Source organism: Bos javanicus, chromosome 5 (genome assembly GCF_032452875.1).
Source record: "Bos javanicus breed banteng chromosome 5, ARS-OSU_banteng_1.0, whole genome shotgun sequence".
NCBI lineage: Eukaryota > Metazoa > Chordata > Mammalia > Artiodactyla > Bovidae > Bos > Bos javanicus.
This window is the reverse complement of record NC_083872.1, coordinates 92,030,737-92,045,190: the sequence shown is the minus strand read 5'-3', so window position 1 is coordinate 92,045,190 and position 14,454 is coordinate 92,030,737. Positions and strand designations below refer to the sequence as shown.

Below are 14,454 nucleotides of genomic sequence, written 5' to 3'. Positions count from 1 at the left end.
CATTCATTTTTTAAGTATGTACCTATTTGTTTAAGGAACGGTTCAATAAATGGAAGAATGCTCATTTTAAGGAGACTGCACCACAGCCGTTTCAGGGTGCAGCCATTGCAGTCGGCATGCTTGGTCCATTTCATTAATACTGTATTTCAGAATAGGGTGGTCTTCACTGCCGGGGCTACTGACACTCAGCAGTTTTGCACTCCAGGAAAGCCTCAGCACAACAGGGCAGATGTTCTTGGTTTCCAATGGGCCATCCACATGGCCCAGCAATCCTACCATACTTATCCTTGCAGGATAAACCTTCAGTCTCTCCAACCCACTGTTTACTACTCCTTATTTTACACAGACCGCCACACCTCCTACTTTATTGTGGAAAAAAAAAGAAAAAGGGAAACAGAACAGAGCCTGCTTTTGTGCTCAAAACAAAACTCAGAAACTTATGTTTGCATCACAACTTCTTTCTTGTTGTGATAATAGACAATTTGTTTTTCCTTTCCAAAGCCAGTCCCTCCATCTGTGCTTTGGAGCTATTTCCTTCTCACTTTCTTACATACATTATACTGGACCTAATGCCTGATGATCGGAGGTGGAGCTGATGTAACAGTAGAAATAAAGTGCACAACAAATGTAATGGACTTGAATCATTCCCAAACCATCTCCACCCCCATCCATGGAAAAATTGTCATCCACGAAACCAGTCCCTGGTACCAAAAAGGCTGGCGACTGCTGCATTATACTACCAAGAATTCATACTTCCCTGCATTCCTCTCCTACCTATTTATTTATTGGCCACACTGTGCAACTTACAGGATCTTAGTTCCCCAACCAGAAATTGAACCTGTGCCATCACTTCCCTGGGGGCTCAGACAGTAAAGAATCCACCTGCAAAGCAGGAGATGTGGGTTCAATCCCTGAGTCAGGAAGATCCCTTGGAGGAGGGCATGGCAACCCACTCCAGTATTCTAGCCTGGAGAATTCCATGGACAGAGGCGCCTGATGAGCTATAATCCATGGGGTCACGAACTGTCAGACACGATTGAGTAATTAACACTTTTACACTTCACGGCAGTGAAAGCACAAGGTCCTAACCTTTGGACCACAGAGGAATTCCACAGAATTCCCTCTCCCTTTTAAATAATACTGTTAAATATGCTTATTTCTCCAAAGTTTAAATAACCTTGCCTCAAACCCCCCCATTTCCATGCATTTTGCTCACCTTCACAAATTTCGTGAAAGAGGTATCCAAACTCCTGACCTACATCTCTTACCTCTGATTCCCCACTTCAACCTGGTTTTATTCTTCATTACTTGATAAAAGCAGTGACCTTCACTGTGCTAAACCCAACATTATTTGGGCTTCCCAGGTGGTGCTAGTGGTTAAGAACCCTCCTGCCAATGCAGGAGACACGGGTTCAATCCCTGGGTCAGGAAGATCCCCTGGAAGAGGGCATGGCAACCCACTCCTGTATTCTTGCCTGGAGAATCCCATGGACAAAGGAGCCTGGCGGGCAATAGTCCATGGGGTCACAAAGATTCAACCACTACTGAGCACACACATGACTGAGTACCCCCCCTACACACACACACATACACATACACACACAATAACTAATGATGTCAACCATTCTTTATATGATTATTTATTGCATATCCTTCAATGAAACATTTCATGTCTTTTTCCCATTTTTTAATTATATTGTTTGTTTTTTACTGTTAAAGTTTGAGAGCTCTTTACATATTCTAGACACTGCTCCTCTGCTGGCTATGGGATTTGCAAATATTATCTCTCAGTGTATAACTTTTCTTTTCATCCTCTTAAAATCTTTTTGCATAGCCCCCAAATTTTCTTTTGTGTTCTCTTCCGAGAAATTTTGCTTTTACATTTTGTATTTAAGTCTGTAATCCATTTAAGTTAATTTTTATATTAGGTATGAGATTTAGATCAAAGTTTATATTTTTGCTTATAGATGTCTGATTGTTACAGTGTCATCTGGTCAAAAGACTGAAACCTTTTCCCATCAAATTGTCTTTGCCCCTTTTTCAAAAATCAGTTGGCATATTTATTTGAGCCTATTGTTTAGTTACTCAGTTGTATCCAACTCTTTGTGATGCCATGGACTGCAGCATGCCAGGCTTCCCTGTCCTTCACTGTCTCTTGGAGTTTGCTCAAACTCACATCCATCATGTTGGTGATGCCATTAAACCATCTCATCCTCTGTCACCCTCTTCTCATCCTGCTCTCAGCCTTTCCCAGTATCAGGGTCTTTTCCAGTAAGTCAGCTCTTTGAGTCAGGTGGCCAAAGTATTGGAGCTTCAGCTTCAGCATCAGTCCTTCCAATGAATTTTCAAGGTTGATTTCCTTTAGGATTGACTGTTTGATCTCCTTGCTGTCCAAGGGATTCTCAAAGGTCTTCTCAAGCACCACAATTCAAAAGCATCAGCTCTTCAGTTCTCAGTCTTCTTTATGGTCCAACTCTAACATCTGTACATGACTACTGGAAAAACCATAACCTTGGCTATACAAATTAGTATTTCTGCATTATTTATCCTTTCCCACTGATCTATGTATCTCTTCACCAATACCTAGCTCCTTACTCACCTGTCTCTGATACCCCCTGGAGAGGGAGCTGAGGTACCTCAATACAGCCTTGTGAGCATGGAAGTTTAAGCTCCCCACTGTTCATCATTTCTAGTGTGGTAGGGGAGTATGCTGCTAAGTCACTTCAGTCGTGTCCGACTCTGTGTGACCCCACAGACAGCAGCCCACCAGGCTTCCCCATCCCTGGGATTCTCCAGGCAAGAACACTAGAGTGGGTTGCCATTTCCTTCTCCAATGCATGAAAGTGAAAAGTGAAAGTGAAGTCACTCAGTCGTGTCCAACTCTGTGTGACCCCATGGACTGCCGCCTACCAGGCTCCTCCATCCATGGGATTTTCCAGGCAAGAGTACTAGAGTGGGGTGCCATTGCCTTCTCCGAGGGGAGTATAGTCACAGTCTTTTCTGTGATATGTGGCTGGAGTAGAGTGGTTATTGTTTAAACATTTTCTGTCTTGTCAAGCTACCCTTTCCAGGTCTTTTGGCTAGAGAGAGCAGGCCTTCTTTTGGTCATGTTTTTGCCTACATCCACTGGCATTTACATATTGCTGGCTTCCTGAGCTCTATGTCTGGAATATGTGAGGCAGAAATATATGTTGTTCCTTGAGGTCTGAGGCCCCTATTAAGTCTCTCCTCTTCTCTACACCCTTTAAGAGTCTTCTTATATTTGTTTTATATATAATTTCCAAGAGGTTTTGTGTACTTAGTGGGAGGAATAAGGAAAAATATGCCTATTCAGTCTTCCCAAAAGTCACAAAATTTTACTTCCAGTTTATATCCTTTCTTTGTGGTCCAGAAGTAAGCATTGCAATACCTCAGTATCCTCTGTTCTTGTAAGTCTCAAAGGTAACTTGCTCAAACTGAGCCCACTCTGAATGTTGTGCTGTCACCTTCCTGATACACAAGCCAAAAATATAAAGTTCTTCTCCGCTCTTCTTTTTGCTTCCATTTTAACCATCATGAAGTCCTCTTGATTTTTTTCTTCAAAGTAGTTTTTAATTCTTTCCACTTCACTGTATCTAGGTATTTCCCTGGTGGCTGAGATGGTAAAGAATCCATCTGCAGTGCCAGAGACCTGCATTCAATCCCTGGGTCAGGAAGATCCTCTGGAGAAGGGAGTGGCAACCCACTCCAGTATTCTTGCCTGGAGAATTCCACGGGCAGAGGAGACTGGTGGGCTACAGTTCATGGAGTCACAGAGAGCTGGACATGACTAAGCACGCACACACGCACACACACACACACACACTTTTCTGTATCTGCATGCCACAATTCTAATCTAAACAACTCTCACCTCTAATCAAAACCTTCTGCAAACATCTCTTACCTAATCTGCCCACATACACCCTCGCTGTTTTATGTTCTTTTCCATATTATAGCTGGAAAGATCTTTTCAAAAACTATTATTATTCAGTAAATTTTCCTTGCTTTTAGGGTATTGGTTTTTAAAATCTTTAACCTCCACCTACCTGTTAGCCTTCCATATCTCTATTATAGATGCTTATTAAATATTTGTTGATAAATACCTATAGTATGCTAACATTTTAGATGCATGCCTCTCTAGCTAGATTGAAGTCACCTAAGGAGCAAAGTGTGCAGGTGTGCTCAGTCACTAAGTTGTGTCCGACTGTTTGAGACACCATGAACTACAGCCCACCAGGCTCCTTTGTCTATGGAATTCTCCAGACAGGAATACTGGAGCAGGTTGCCATTCCCTTCTCCAGAGGTTCTTCCCAACCCGGGGATCAAACTTGTGTCTCCTGCATTGGCAGATGGATTCTTTACCACTGAGCCACCTGGGAGCCCACAGGGCAGAGACATTTCCTAAATCTCTGTGTACCCTCAGTACAGTAAGAATCTGTATATAGTTAATGACGATGACCTTGGTATTCTAGTGACGTGATACAAGGAGCTTATATCTACAGTACAGTTAAAAGGGAAGCTTATGCATAAGTAATAACAAAAAGCAAATTATTAGTTGTCCTGCTGTTTCCCATACCAAGAGAATTTGTCTCAGTAATTAGTATTTATTTATAAGAGAAATATCCTTAAATTTCCCAAGTATATATACATTTTTAAACTACTACTTACTTCCTACCTATATTGAAAATTTATACAAAATACTCCCAGCATTTCTACAGAATAATAATTTCAGGGAAAGACTGATCATAAGTTAATAAAAAGATTAAATTTGACAACAAAATGACAGAATCATAACAATAAGTTTGTTCGCACCATCTTCCCACATAAATGTTAAACCATCTAAGCTCTTCACTGTGTGAGCTTGTATTTATTTACTGTTGCATTCAATAAATGCAACAAAATATTGTTTGAGATATTAAAAAATATAAAGGGAAAATAAAATACTTCATGTTCCCTTGAAAATCATACAGATCATTGAGGGAAATTCATGAGATTATTAGAGACTATATAAAATACAATATATTAGCTGTAGGACTAAGCAAAAGGATAAGGCAGAGTAAGGAGAAATCAGCAAAGGAAAGGTTAATTAGAGAAAACTTGTTAAAAAAAAACTTTTGATCCTGGTCTCTTAGAATAAGGATATTAAGAGGAAAAGAAAAACATATCCAGAAATGGCAAACTACACAAGTAAAAGGTACAGAAGCACAAATAGTTAGGGCTTAGGCAGGTAATAGCAAAAGCACTTATCTGGAAAAGGGGAAAAAAAAGGATAGTCACAATAAGGAATTTCTGGTTTATTTGTACAGCTATAAGTGAGAGATTTCCAACATATGATTCAGAACGCAGTACAGTATATACTTAAGAGATCAAATAGTTTCCAATCTTCCCTCTTGCCACAACCAATTTATATCTCAGACTTGTGAGTATTGCTTTAACTTCATACACAGGCTCCAATATATTAATTCTGCAACCTGGGATTGTGGTCACATTTGAGTAGACTGATAAATCACAGTCCAGCTACAATTCCTACAGCTTGTCAGCTGGGAGAGCATTCTGTTTCATATGAGGCTTCCTAGTGTTTATAGAAAAATCTTAGTCAAATTCTAATTATTTTAAAAAATTTCTTAGAAGTGAGCCATGCAAATCATATAGAAAAGATGCCATAGTTTAGACTATCATAATATTTAAACATAGCTAAAATTCAGTTCAGGTCAGTCACTCAGTCATGTCCAACTCTTTGTGACCCCATGAACCACAGCATGCCAGGCCTCCCTGTCCATTACCAACTCTCAGAGTCCACCCAAACCCAAGTCCATTGAGTCAGTTATGCCATTCCAACCATCTCATCCTCTGTTGTCCCCTTCTCCTCCTGCCCTCAATCTTTCCCAGCATCAGGGTCTTTTCAAATGAGTCCGCTCTTCACATCAGGTGGCCAAAGTATTGGAGTTTCAGCTTCAACATCATTCCCTCCAAAGAAATCCCAGGGCTAATCTCCTTCAGAATGGACTGGTTGGATCTCCTTGCAGTCCAAGGGACTCTCAAGAGTCTTCTCCAACACCACAGTTCAAAAGCATCAATTATTTGGCCCTCAGCTTTCTTTATAGTCCAACTCTTACATGACTACTGGAAGAACTATAGCTTTAATTAGACAGACCTTTGTTGGCAAAGTGATGTCTCTGTTTTTTAATATGCCCTCTAGGTTGGTTATAACTTCTCTACCAAGGAGCAAGCATCTTTTAATTTCATGGCTGCAGTCACAATTGCAGTGAATTTGGAGCCCAGAATGAAAAAGTCTGTCACTGTTTCCATGGTTTCCTTATCCATTTGCCATGATGTGATGATATCAGATGCCATGATCTTAGTTTTCTGCATGTTGAGTATTGAGCCAACTTTTTCACTCTCCTCTTTCACTTTCATCAAAAGGCTTTTTAGTTCCTCTTCACTTTCTGCCATAAGGGTGGTGTCATCTGCATATCTGAGATTATTGGTATTTCTCCCGGCAATCTTGATTCCAGCTTGTGCTTCATCCAGCCCAGCGTTTCTCATGATGGACTCTGCATATATGTTAAATAAACAGGATAACAGTATACAGCCTTGACGTACTCTTTTCCCGATTTGGAAACAGTCTGTTGTTCCATCTCCAGTTCTAACTAATGCTTCCTGACCTGCATACAGATTTCTCAGGAGGCAGGTCAGGTGGTCTGATATTCCCATCTTCAAGAATTTTCCACATTTTGTTGTGATCCACACAGTGAAAGGCTTTGGCGTAGTCAGTAAAAGAGAAGTAGATGTTTTCTGGAACTCTCTTGCTTTTTCGATGATCCAACAGGTATTGGCAATTTGATCTCTGGTTCCTCAGCCTTTCCTAAAACCAGCTTGAATATCTGGAAGTTCACAATTCACATACTGTTGAAGACTTGGAGAATTTTGTACATTACTTTGCTACCGTCTTAGATGAGTGCAACTGTGTGGTAATTTGAGTGTTCTTTGGCCTTGCCTTTCTTTGGGATTGGAATTAAAACTGACCTTTTCCAGTCCTGTGGCCACTGCTGAGTTTTCCAAATTTGCTAGCATATTGAGTGAAGCACTGTCACATCTTTTAGGATTTGAAATAGCTCAACTGGAATTCCATCACCTCCATTAGCTTTGCTCATAGTGATGCTAGTTCCTAAGGCCCACTTGACTTCACATTCCATGAAGTCTGGCTCTAGGTGAGTGATCACACCATCGTGATTATCTGGGTCATGAAGATCTTTTTTGTATAGTTCTCCTGTGTATTCTTGCCACACCTTCTTAATATCTTCTGCTTCTGTCAGGCCCATACCATTTCTGTCCTTTACTGAGCCCATCTTTGCACAAAATGTTCCCTTGGTATCTCTAATATCCTTGAAGAGACCTCTAGTCTTTCCCATTCTATTATTTTCCTCTATTTCTTTGCATTGATCACTGAGGTAGGCTTTCTCATCTCTCCTTGCTATTCTTTGGAACTCTGCATTCAAATAGGTATATCTTTCCTTTTCTCCTTTACCTTTTGCCTCTTTTCTCAGCTATTTGTAAGGCCTCCTCAGACAACCATTTTGCCTTTTTGCATTTCTTTTCTTGGGCATGGTCTTGACCACTGCCTCCTGTACAATGTCATGAACCTCCATCCATAGTTCATCAGGCACTCTGTCTATCAGATCTAATCCCTTAAATCTGTTTGTCACTTCCACTGTATAATCATAAGTGATTTGATTTAGGTCATACCTGAATGGCCTGGTGGTTTTCCTTACTTTCTTCAATTTCAGTCTGAATTTGGCAATAAGGAGTTCATGATCTGAGCCAGAGTCACTCCAAGTCTTGTTTTTGCTGACTGTATAGAGCTTCTTCATCTTTAGCTGCAAAGAATATAATCAATCTGATTTCGGTGTTGACCATCTGGTGATGTCCATATGTAGAGTCTTCTCTTGTGTTGTAGGAAGAGGGTGTTTGCTGTAACCAGTGCATTCTCTTGGCAAAACTCTATTAGCCTTTGCCCTACTTCATTCTGTGCTCCAAGGCCAAATTTGCCTGTTACTCCAGGTGTTTCTTGACTTCCTACTTTTGCATTCCAGTCCCCTATAATGACGGAGAAGGCAATGGCACCCCACTCCAGTACTCTTGCCTGGAAAATCCTATGGACAGAGGAGCCTGGTAGGCTGCAGTCCATGGGGTTGCTAGGAGTCGGACACAACTGAGCGGCTTCACTTTCACTTTTCACTTTCATGCATTGGAGAAGGAAATGGCAACCCTCTCCAGTGTTCTTGCCAGGAGAATCCGAGGGACGGGGAAGCCTGGTGGGCTGCCATCTACGGGGTCGCACAGAGTCGTACACAACTGAAGCGACTTAGCAGCAGCAGCAACCCCTATAATGAAAAGGACATCTTCTTTGGGTGTTAGTTCTAAAAGGTCTTGTAGGTCTTCATAGAACCATTCAACTTCAGCTTCTTCAGCATTACTGGTCAGGCATACACTTGGATTACCATGATATCGAATGGTTTGGCTTGGAAATGAACAGAGATCATTCTGCCATTTTTGAGATTGCATCCAAGTACTGCATTTTGGACTCTTCTGTTGACTATGATGGCTACTCCATTTCTTCTAAGTGATTCCTACCCAAAGTAGTAGATATAATGGTCATCTGAGTTGAATTCATACTGTTCATCGGGTTCTCAAGGCAAGAATACTGAAGTATGGATGTGAGAGTTGGACTGTGAAGAAAGCTGAGTGCTGAAGAATTGATGCTTTTGAACTGTGGTGTTGGAGAAGACTCTTGAGAGTCCCTTGGACTGCAAGGAGATCCAACCAGTCCATTCTGAAGGAGATCAGCCCTGGGATTTCTTTGGAGGGAATGATGCTGAAGCTGAAACTTCAGTACTTTGGCCACCTCACGCGAAGAGTTGACTCATTGGAAAAGCCTCTGATGCTGGGAGGGATTGGGGGCAGGAGGAGAAGGGGACGGCAGAGGATGAGATGGCTGGATGGCATCACTGACTCGATGGACATGAGTCTGAGTGGACTCCAGGAATTGGTGATGGACAGGGAGGCCTGGCGTGCTGCGATTCATGGGGTCGCAAAGAGTCGGATTTGACTGAGCGACTGAACTGAACTGAGTTGAATTCACCCATTCCAGTCCATCTTAGTTCGCTGATTCCTAGAATGTCGAGGTTCAGTCTTACCATCTCTTGTTTGACCACTTCCAATTTGCCTTGATTCATGGACCTAACATTCCAGGTTCCTATGCAATATTGCTCTTTACAGCATCAGACCTTGCTTCTATTACCAGTCACATGCACAGCTGGGTGTTGTTTTTGCTTTGACTCCGTCCCTTAATTCTTTTGAAGTTATTTCTCTGCTGATCTCCAGAAACATACTGGGCACCTACCAACTTGGGGAGTTCATCTTTCAATTCACTTTCAGTTATTTCTTTTAGTTTATATATTTTCTCTAATTTTTATATGTTTCTTTTACATGTTTGAAATATGTTATCACAGGAAGGTAAGCATAACTAAAAAATTTTCCAAAAGAAATCATTTTGGTCAGACATATTTTTCTCTATCAATGAGAAAAGCATATCTATCACACTAAAAAAGAAAATTTCAGGAAGTTGTAAAGTTTGAGACTCTCAAAATTATTTCAAAAACTTCACCCAATATAGCCAATATACTATAGAGAGTAAGAAAAAGAATTAGAAGACTTTTATATATAAAATTAAGTTTTTTTCTGATTATAGAAGTCTAAGATTTTGCTAAAACTCACTGAAATGTTACCTGTAGTGATGACCCCATGGTTGAATGATTTATAAAAAATGCTACCAAATTCAAATGTCCACTTAAGGGCTTATGCAGCCAAAGAGATCACTTTGGAGAAGCTGAAAGTAAATTAAACATTTAAGGATAGATGGGATCTCACACATGGAATTTTTGAAGAGAAAGAGAGATTTAACTATGACTAGGTTCAGCTCTAAGAATAATTTTATTAGTTTGGACACTAAGAACAATATTTAAAATTATTGAGTGTTTACTATATGCCAGGCTATGTTTTAAGTACTTATACTCATTTAATCCTCTCAACTATCCAAAGAGTCAAGCACTCTTATTCCCATTTTACAGAGGAAGAGGTTGAGCCACTCAGAGGCCAAGTGACTTGTTCAGGGTTGCAGAACTAGTAAGTGGTTGAATATGACTGGAAGCCTACCTGGCAAGGCTACAGTCTGTGCTGTCTGCATGAACCTCTTATAGCCATTCACAGATGTGTAGCTCTCTCTGTGTCCGGCCTTTGTGTATATGTTCTTAGTCCTCACAGCAATTCTAAGAGCTAGGTATTGTTGTTCAGTCGCTAAGTCATGTCCGATTTTTCACGATCCCATACTAACAGTGTCTGGTCATATTTCCTCCTTTCTGACCAATATTTTTATTATACCTAGTATAAAATGAAATATAGCTACCTCTTTTTCCCTTACTAAGCATATCACAATGAATTGGTAACATCTGTGTTTTTCATAGATTACCTTCTGAAAGAATTTGTCATGCATATCTTAGCTTTTTTGTTGTTGTTGTTCTGAACTATAGTTGACTTACAATACCATCATTCATTTCAGCTGTAGAACATAGTGATTCAATATTTTTTATGCATTACAAAATGATCAACACAATAAGTCCAGTTACCATCTGTGTCCATACAAAGTTATTACAGTATTATTTTGACTATATTCCCTATGCTGTACATTATGTCCCTATGCTGTACATTACGTCCCTATGACTTATTTATTTTATAACAGGAAGTTTCTAACTCTTAGTCTCCTCTACCTATTTCACTAATTCCTCCATCTCCCTCCCCTCCGGCAACCCCAGTTTGTTCTCTGATTCTATGAGTCTGTTTATGTTTTGTTGTGTTTGTTTTCTAGAATCTATGTGTGAATGAAATCACATAGTATGTGTCTTTCTGTGACTCATTTCATTTAGGATGAGGCCTTCTAGATACATCCATGTTGTTGAAAATGGCAAGATTTCATACTTTTTTATGGCTGAATAACATTTCATTATATATATATATCACATCTTCTTTATACATTTCTATATTGATGGACACTTTGGTTGCTTCCATATCTTGGCTGTTGTAAATAATGCTCCCCAATTTGTTGAAAGTGAAAGAAAGTGTTAGTCACTCAGTCTTCCCAAAGACTGTAGCCTGCTAGGCTCCTCTGTCCATGGAATTTTCCAGGCAAGAATACTGGAGTGGGTTGCCATTCCCTTGGGATTCCCTGGTGGCTCAGACGGTAAAGCATTTGCCCACAATGCAGGAAACCCAGGTTCAGTCCCTAGGTTGGGAAGATCCACTAGAGAAGGAAATAGCAACCCACTCCAGTACTCTTGCCTAGAAAATTCCATGGATGGAGGAGCCTAGTGTGCTACAGTCCATGGGGTCGCAAAGAGTCGGACACAACTGGGCGACTTCACTTTCTTCTCCAGGGTATTTTCCCAATCCAGGGATTGACCCTGAGTCTCTCTCATTGCAGGCAAATTTTTTACCATCTGAGCCATCAGGGAAGACCATTAAAAAAAAGAAAAAGTACCATGAGGTTAAAAACATGATCTGTTCTATCATTTCATACTTTAGCAATAAATGTATTTTCTGTAAAATCACATTCCCTATATTAACTTTAATGGATAATAGTCACATCAAAAATAACTTGAAATTACTATTTGAGACTGTATAGGTCAACTTTGTAAAATAACTTGCCCTTCCTTCTCTGTTACAGCTCAGTTACATTATTCAAAACCTATAATTAGCAAGCTTTTCTAACCATCCTACAATGGAGGTTCATCCATTAGAGTGGAGAGAAAAATAACAAAAATTTTCAAATGGAAATAAGTTGTTGTAATTGCCTAATTTGATTTTTTCAACCATTTCTCTTCCTGCTTATGGTTGTTCTTGCTTTTCTTTCTTTCTTTTTTTTCCTTTTTTTGCTTATAGGGACCGAGCCCCTTTTATTTTTACTTCAGAGATGGAGTACTTTATTACAGAGGGTGGGAAAAACCCACAGCATTTCCAAGATTTTGTGGAGCTTTGCTGTCGAGCTTATAATATTGTCAGAAGACACAGCCGGCTGCTCTTGAACCTGCTAGAAATGGTAAGTCCCTTGGGGAATTAACAAAAATAATAAGCTTCACTTATTTCTCTCTTTCCGTCGTCTATCTTTGCTAATGGTTTGGAGTTCCCCAAAGAGCTATTCAAAACGGAATGGAATGAACCAACTAAAAGTACCATTGTACATCTTTTCAATACGTTTCTTAACAGTTCATAACATTAATTCACAGTCATCGTCTCAAACCTTTCTCTTCACAATAATATTGATATATTCAGGGGTTATTTCAGTACATTTTGATTAAAGATGAAGGACAGTAATCTAGAATATTATATCAGTTGCACAATGCTTTAGGATTTTTTTTAAAGTATTTTAAAAATATTATCCCATTTTCACATTATGGCAACCCAATGATATAGAACAAGCAAGGATTTTTCCTGGTTTCCCTCCCAACCCCTTTGATCACTTGCTTATTTTCCAGAAGAAACTGAGAGTCAAAAATGTAAGATGACTTGCTAGCAACTCAACTCTAGAGCAGCACATTTGAGTCTATGCATCATAGTCCTGGGTGCTCTCTGTTGGCCAACAGAGGAATTTTTAATGTTTCATTCCATTGTCCAGTGGACCAACCAAATGTCAGGGTGAGAGGAGAAGGATCTGATAGAAATATCTCCTGGAAGGGAAATGTGGTGATTCCTATGGGCACATACATACATGCTAATAACTGCAGCAAATTGTAGGAGATACATACATCTTTTGTAAATCAGCATGGTGTTGGAATCAGTACAATCATCAGAAATTTTTGGTTTAGGGTGAGCTGTATGGAGAGAGTAACATGGGAACTTACATTACCATGTGTAAAATAGATAGCCAATGGGAATTTTCTATACGTCTCAGGAAACTCAAACAGGGCTCTGTATCAACCTAGAGGGGTGGGATGGGGAGAGAGATGGGAGGAAGGTTCACATGGGAGGGGATATATGTATACCTGTGACTGATTCATTTTGAAGTTTGGCAAAAAGCAACAAAATTCTGTAAAGCAATTATCTTTCAATTCTGACTGCAGCACACCAATTTTCTCTGTCCATCACCAACTCCTGGAGCTCACTCAAACTCATGTCCATTGAGTTGGTGATGCCATCCAGCCATCTCATCCTCTGTCATCCCCTTCTGCTCCCACCGTCAATTTTTCCCAGCATCAGGGTCTTTCCTAATGAATTGGCTCTCTGCATCAGGTAGCCAAAGTATTGGAGTTTCAGCTTCAGCATCAGTCCTTCCAATGAGTATTCAGGACTGATTTCCTTTAGAATGGACTGGTTGGATCTCCCTGCAGTCCAGGGGACTCTCAAGAGTCTTTTCCAACACCACAGTTCAAAAGCATCAATTCTTCGGTGCTCAGCTTTCTTTATAGTCCAACTCTCATATCCATACATGACTACTGGAAAAACAATAGCTTTGACTAGATGGACCTTTGTTGGCAAAATAATGTCTCTGCTTTTTAATAAGCTGTCAAGGTTGGTCATAGTTTTTCTTCCAAGGAGCAAGCATCTTTTAATTTCATGGCTGCAGTCACCATCTACAGTGATTTTGGAGCCCCCCAAAACAAAGTCTCTTACTGTTTCCATTGTTTCCCCATCCTTCAATTAAAAATAAATAAATTTTAAAAAACTGGTTTAGCGCCATGAGATGACAGTTCTACTAGATGCTGTTAAGGGTAGGTTTGAATTCCTGGGTTTGAATTCTAAGTTGGCCTCTTACTGGCTATATTTCTCAGCATATGTTACTTACTCCAGTCAGACTCTTGTTTCCTCATCTGTTAAATAAAAGTAATAGCATCTACCTTGTAGGACTGATAAATAAATGACCTAATGCTGAATATTTTGCATAAGCATTTATGCTAAGTGCCTTATGCGTACTAATTGATTTACATTTCATAATAGCCCTATTAGATAATTAATATAAACAGCACAGTACCTGTCCTATAGTAGGATCCAATTATTACACTAGATCCTTGTTAACCTATAAGAGTATTGTCCAAAAAGTATCCCCTAATCACTTGGTTATTTAAATTTAATTAGCATTGAATAAAATTTAAAATTCAGTTCCTTAGTCTCACTGACCACATTTCACTTGAAATTTCACATTTCACTCACCAGCCACATCTAGCTAGTGGTATACCATATTGGGCAGCACAAATATAAAATATTTCCATCAAAGCAGATGTTTAGTTCTATTAATTTAGTTCTATTGCATAGTACTAAATAAATGTTGACCTTCTTGCAGTGAAGATTGGATTTTGATTCTTGTTTCACTTTTCAAACAACATATGG

At 39.7% G+C, this 14,454-nt stretch overlaps 1 protein-coding gene across 4 annotated transcripts in view; it reads left to right on the top strand.

Moving 5' to 3' along the window:
- PIK3C2G (phosphatidylinositol-4-phosphate 3-kinase catalytic subunit type 2 gamma) overlaps positions 1 to 14,454 on the top strand; it is a 669,174-nt gene that overhangs the window by 529,846 nt on the left and 124,874 nt on the right. For all 4 annotated transcript variants that reach the window (XM_061417725.1, XM_061417726.1, XM_061417724.1 and 1 more), the window contains one exon: positions 12,013 to 12,169. In XM_061417725.1, coding sequence (XP_061273709.1) covers positions 12,013 to 12,169 — 157 coding nt within the window. The remainder of the gene's footprint in view (positions 1 to 12,012; positions 12,170 to 14,454) is intronic.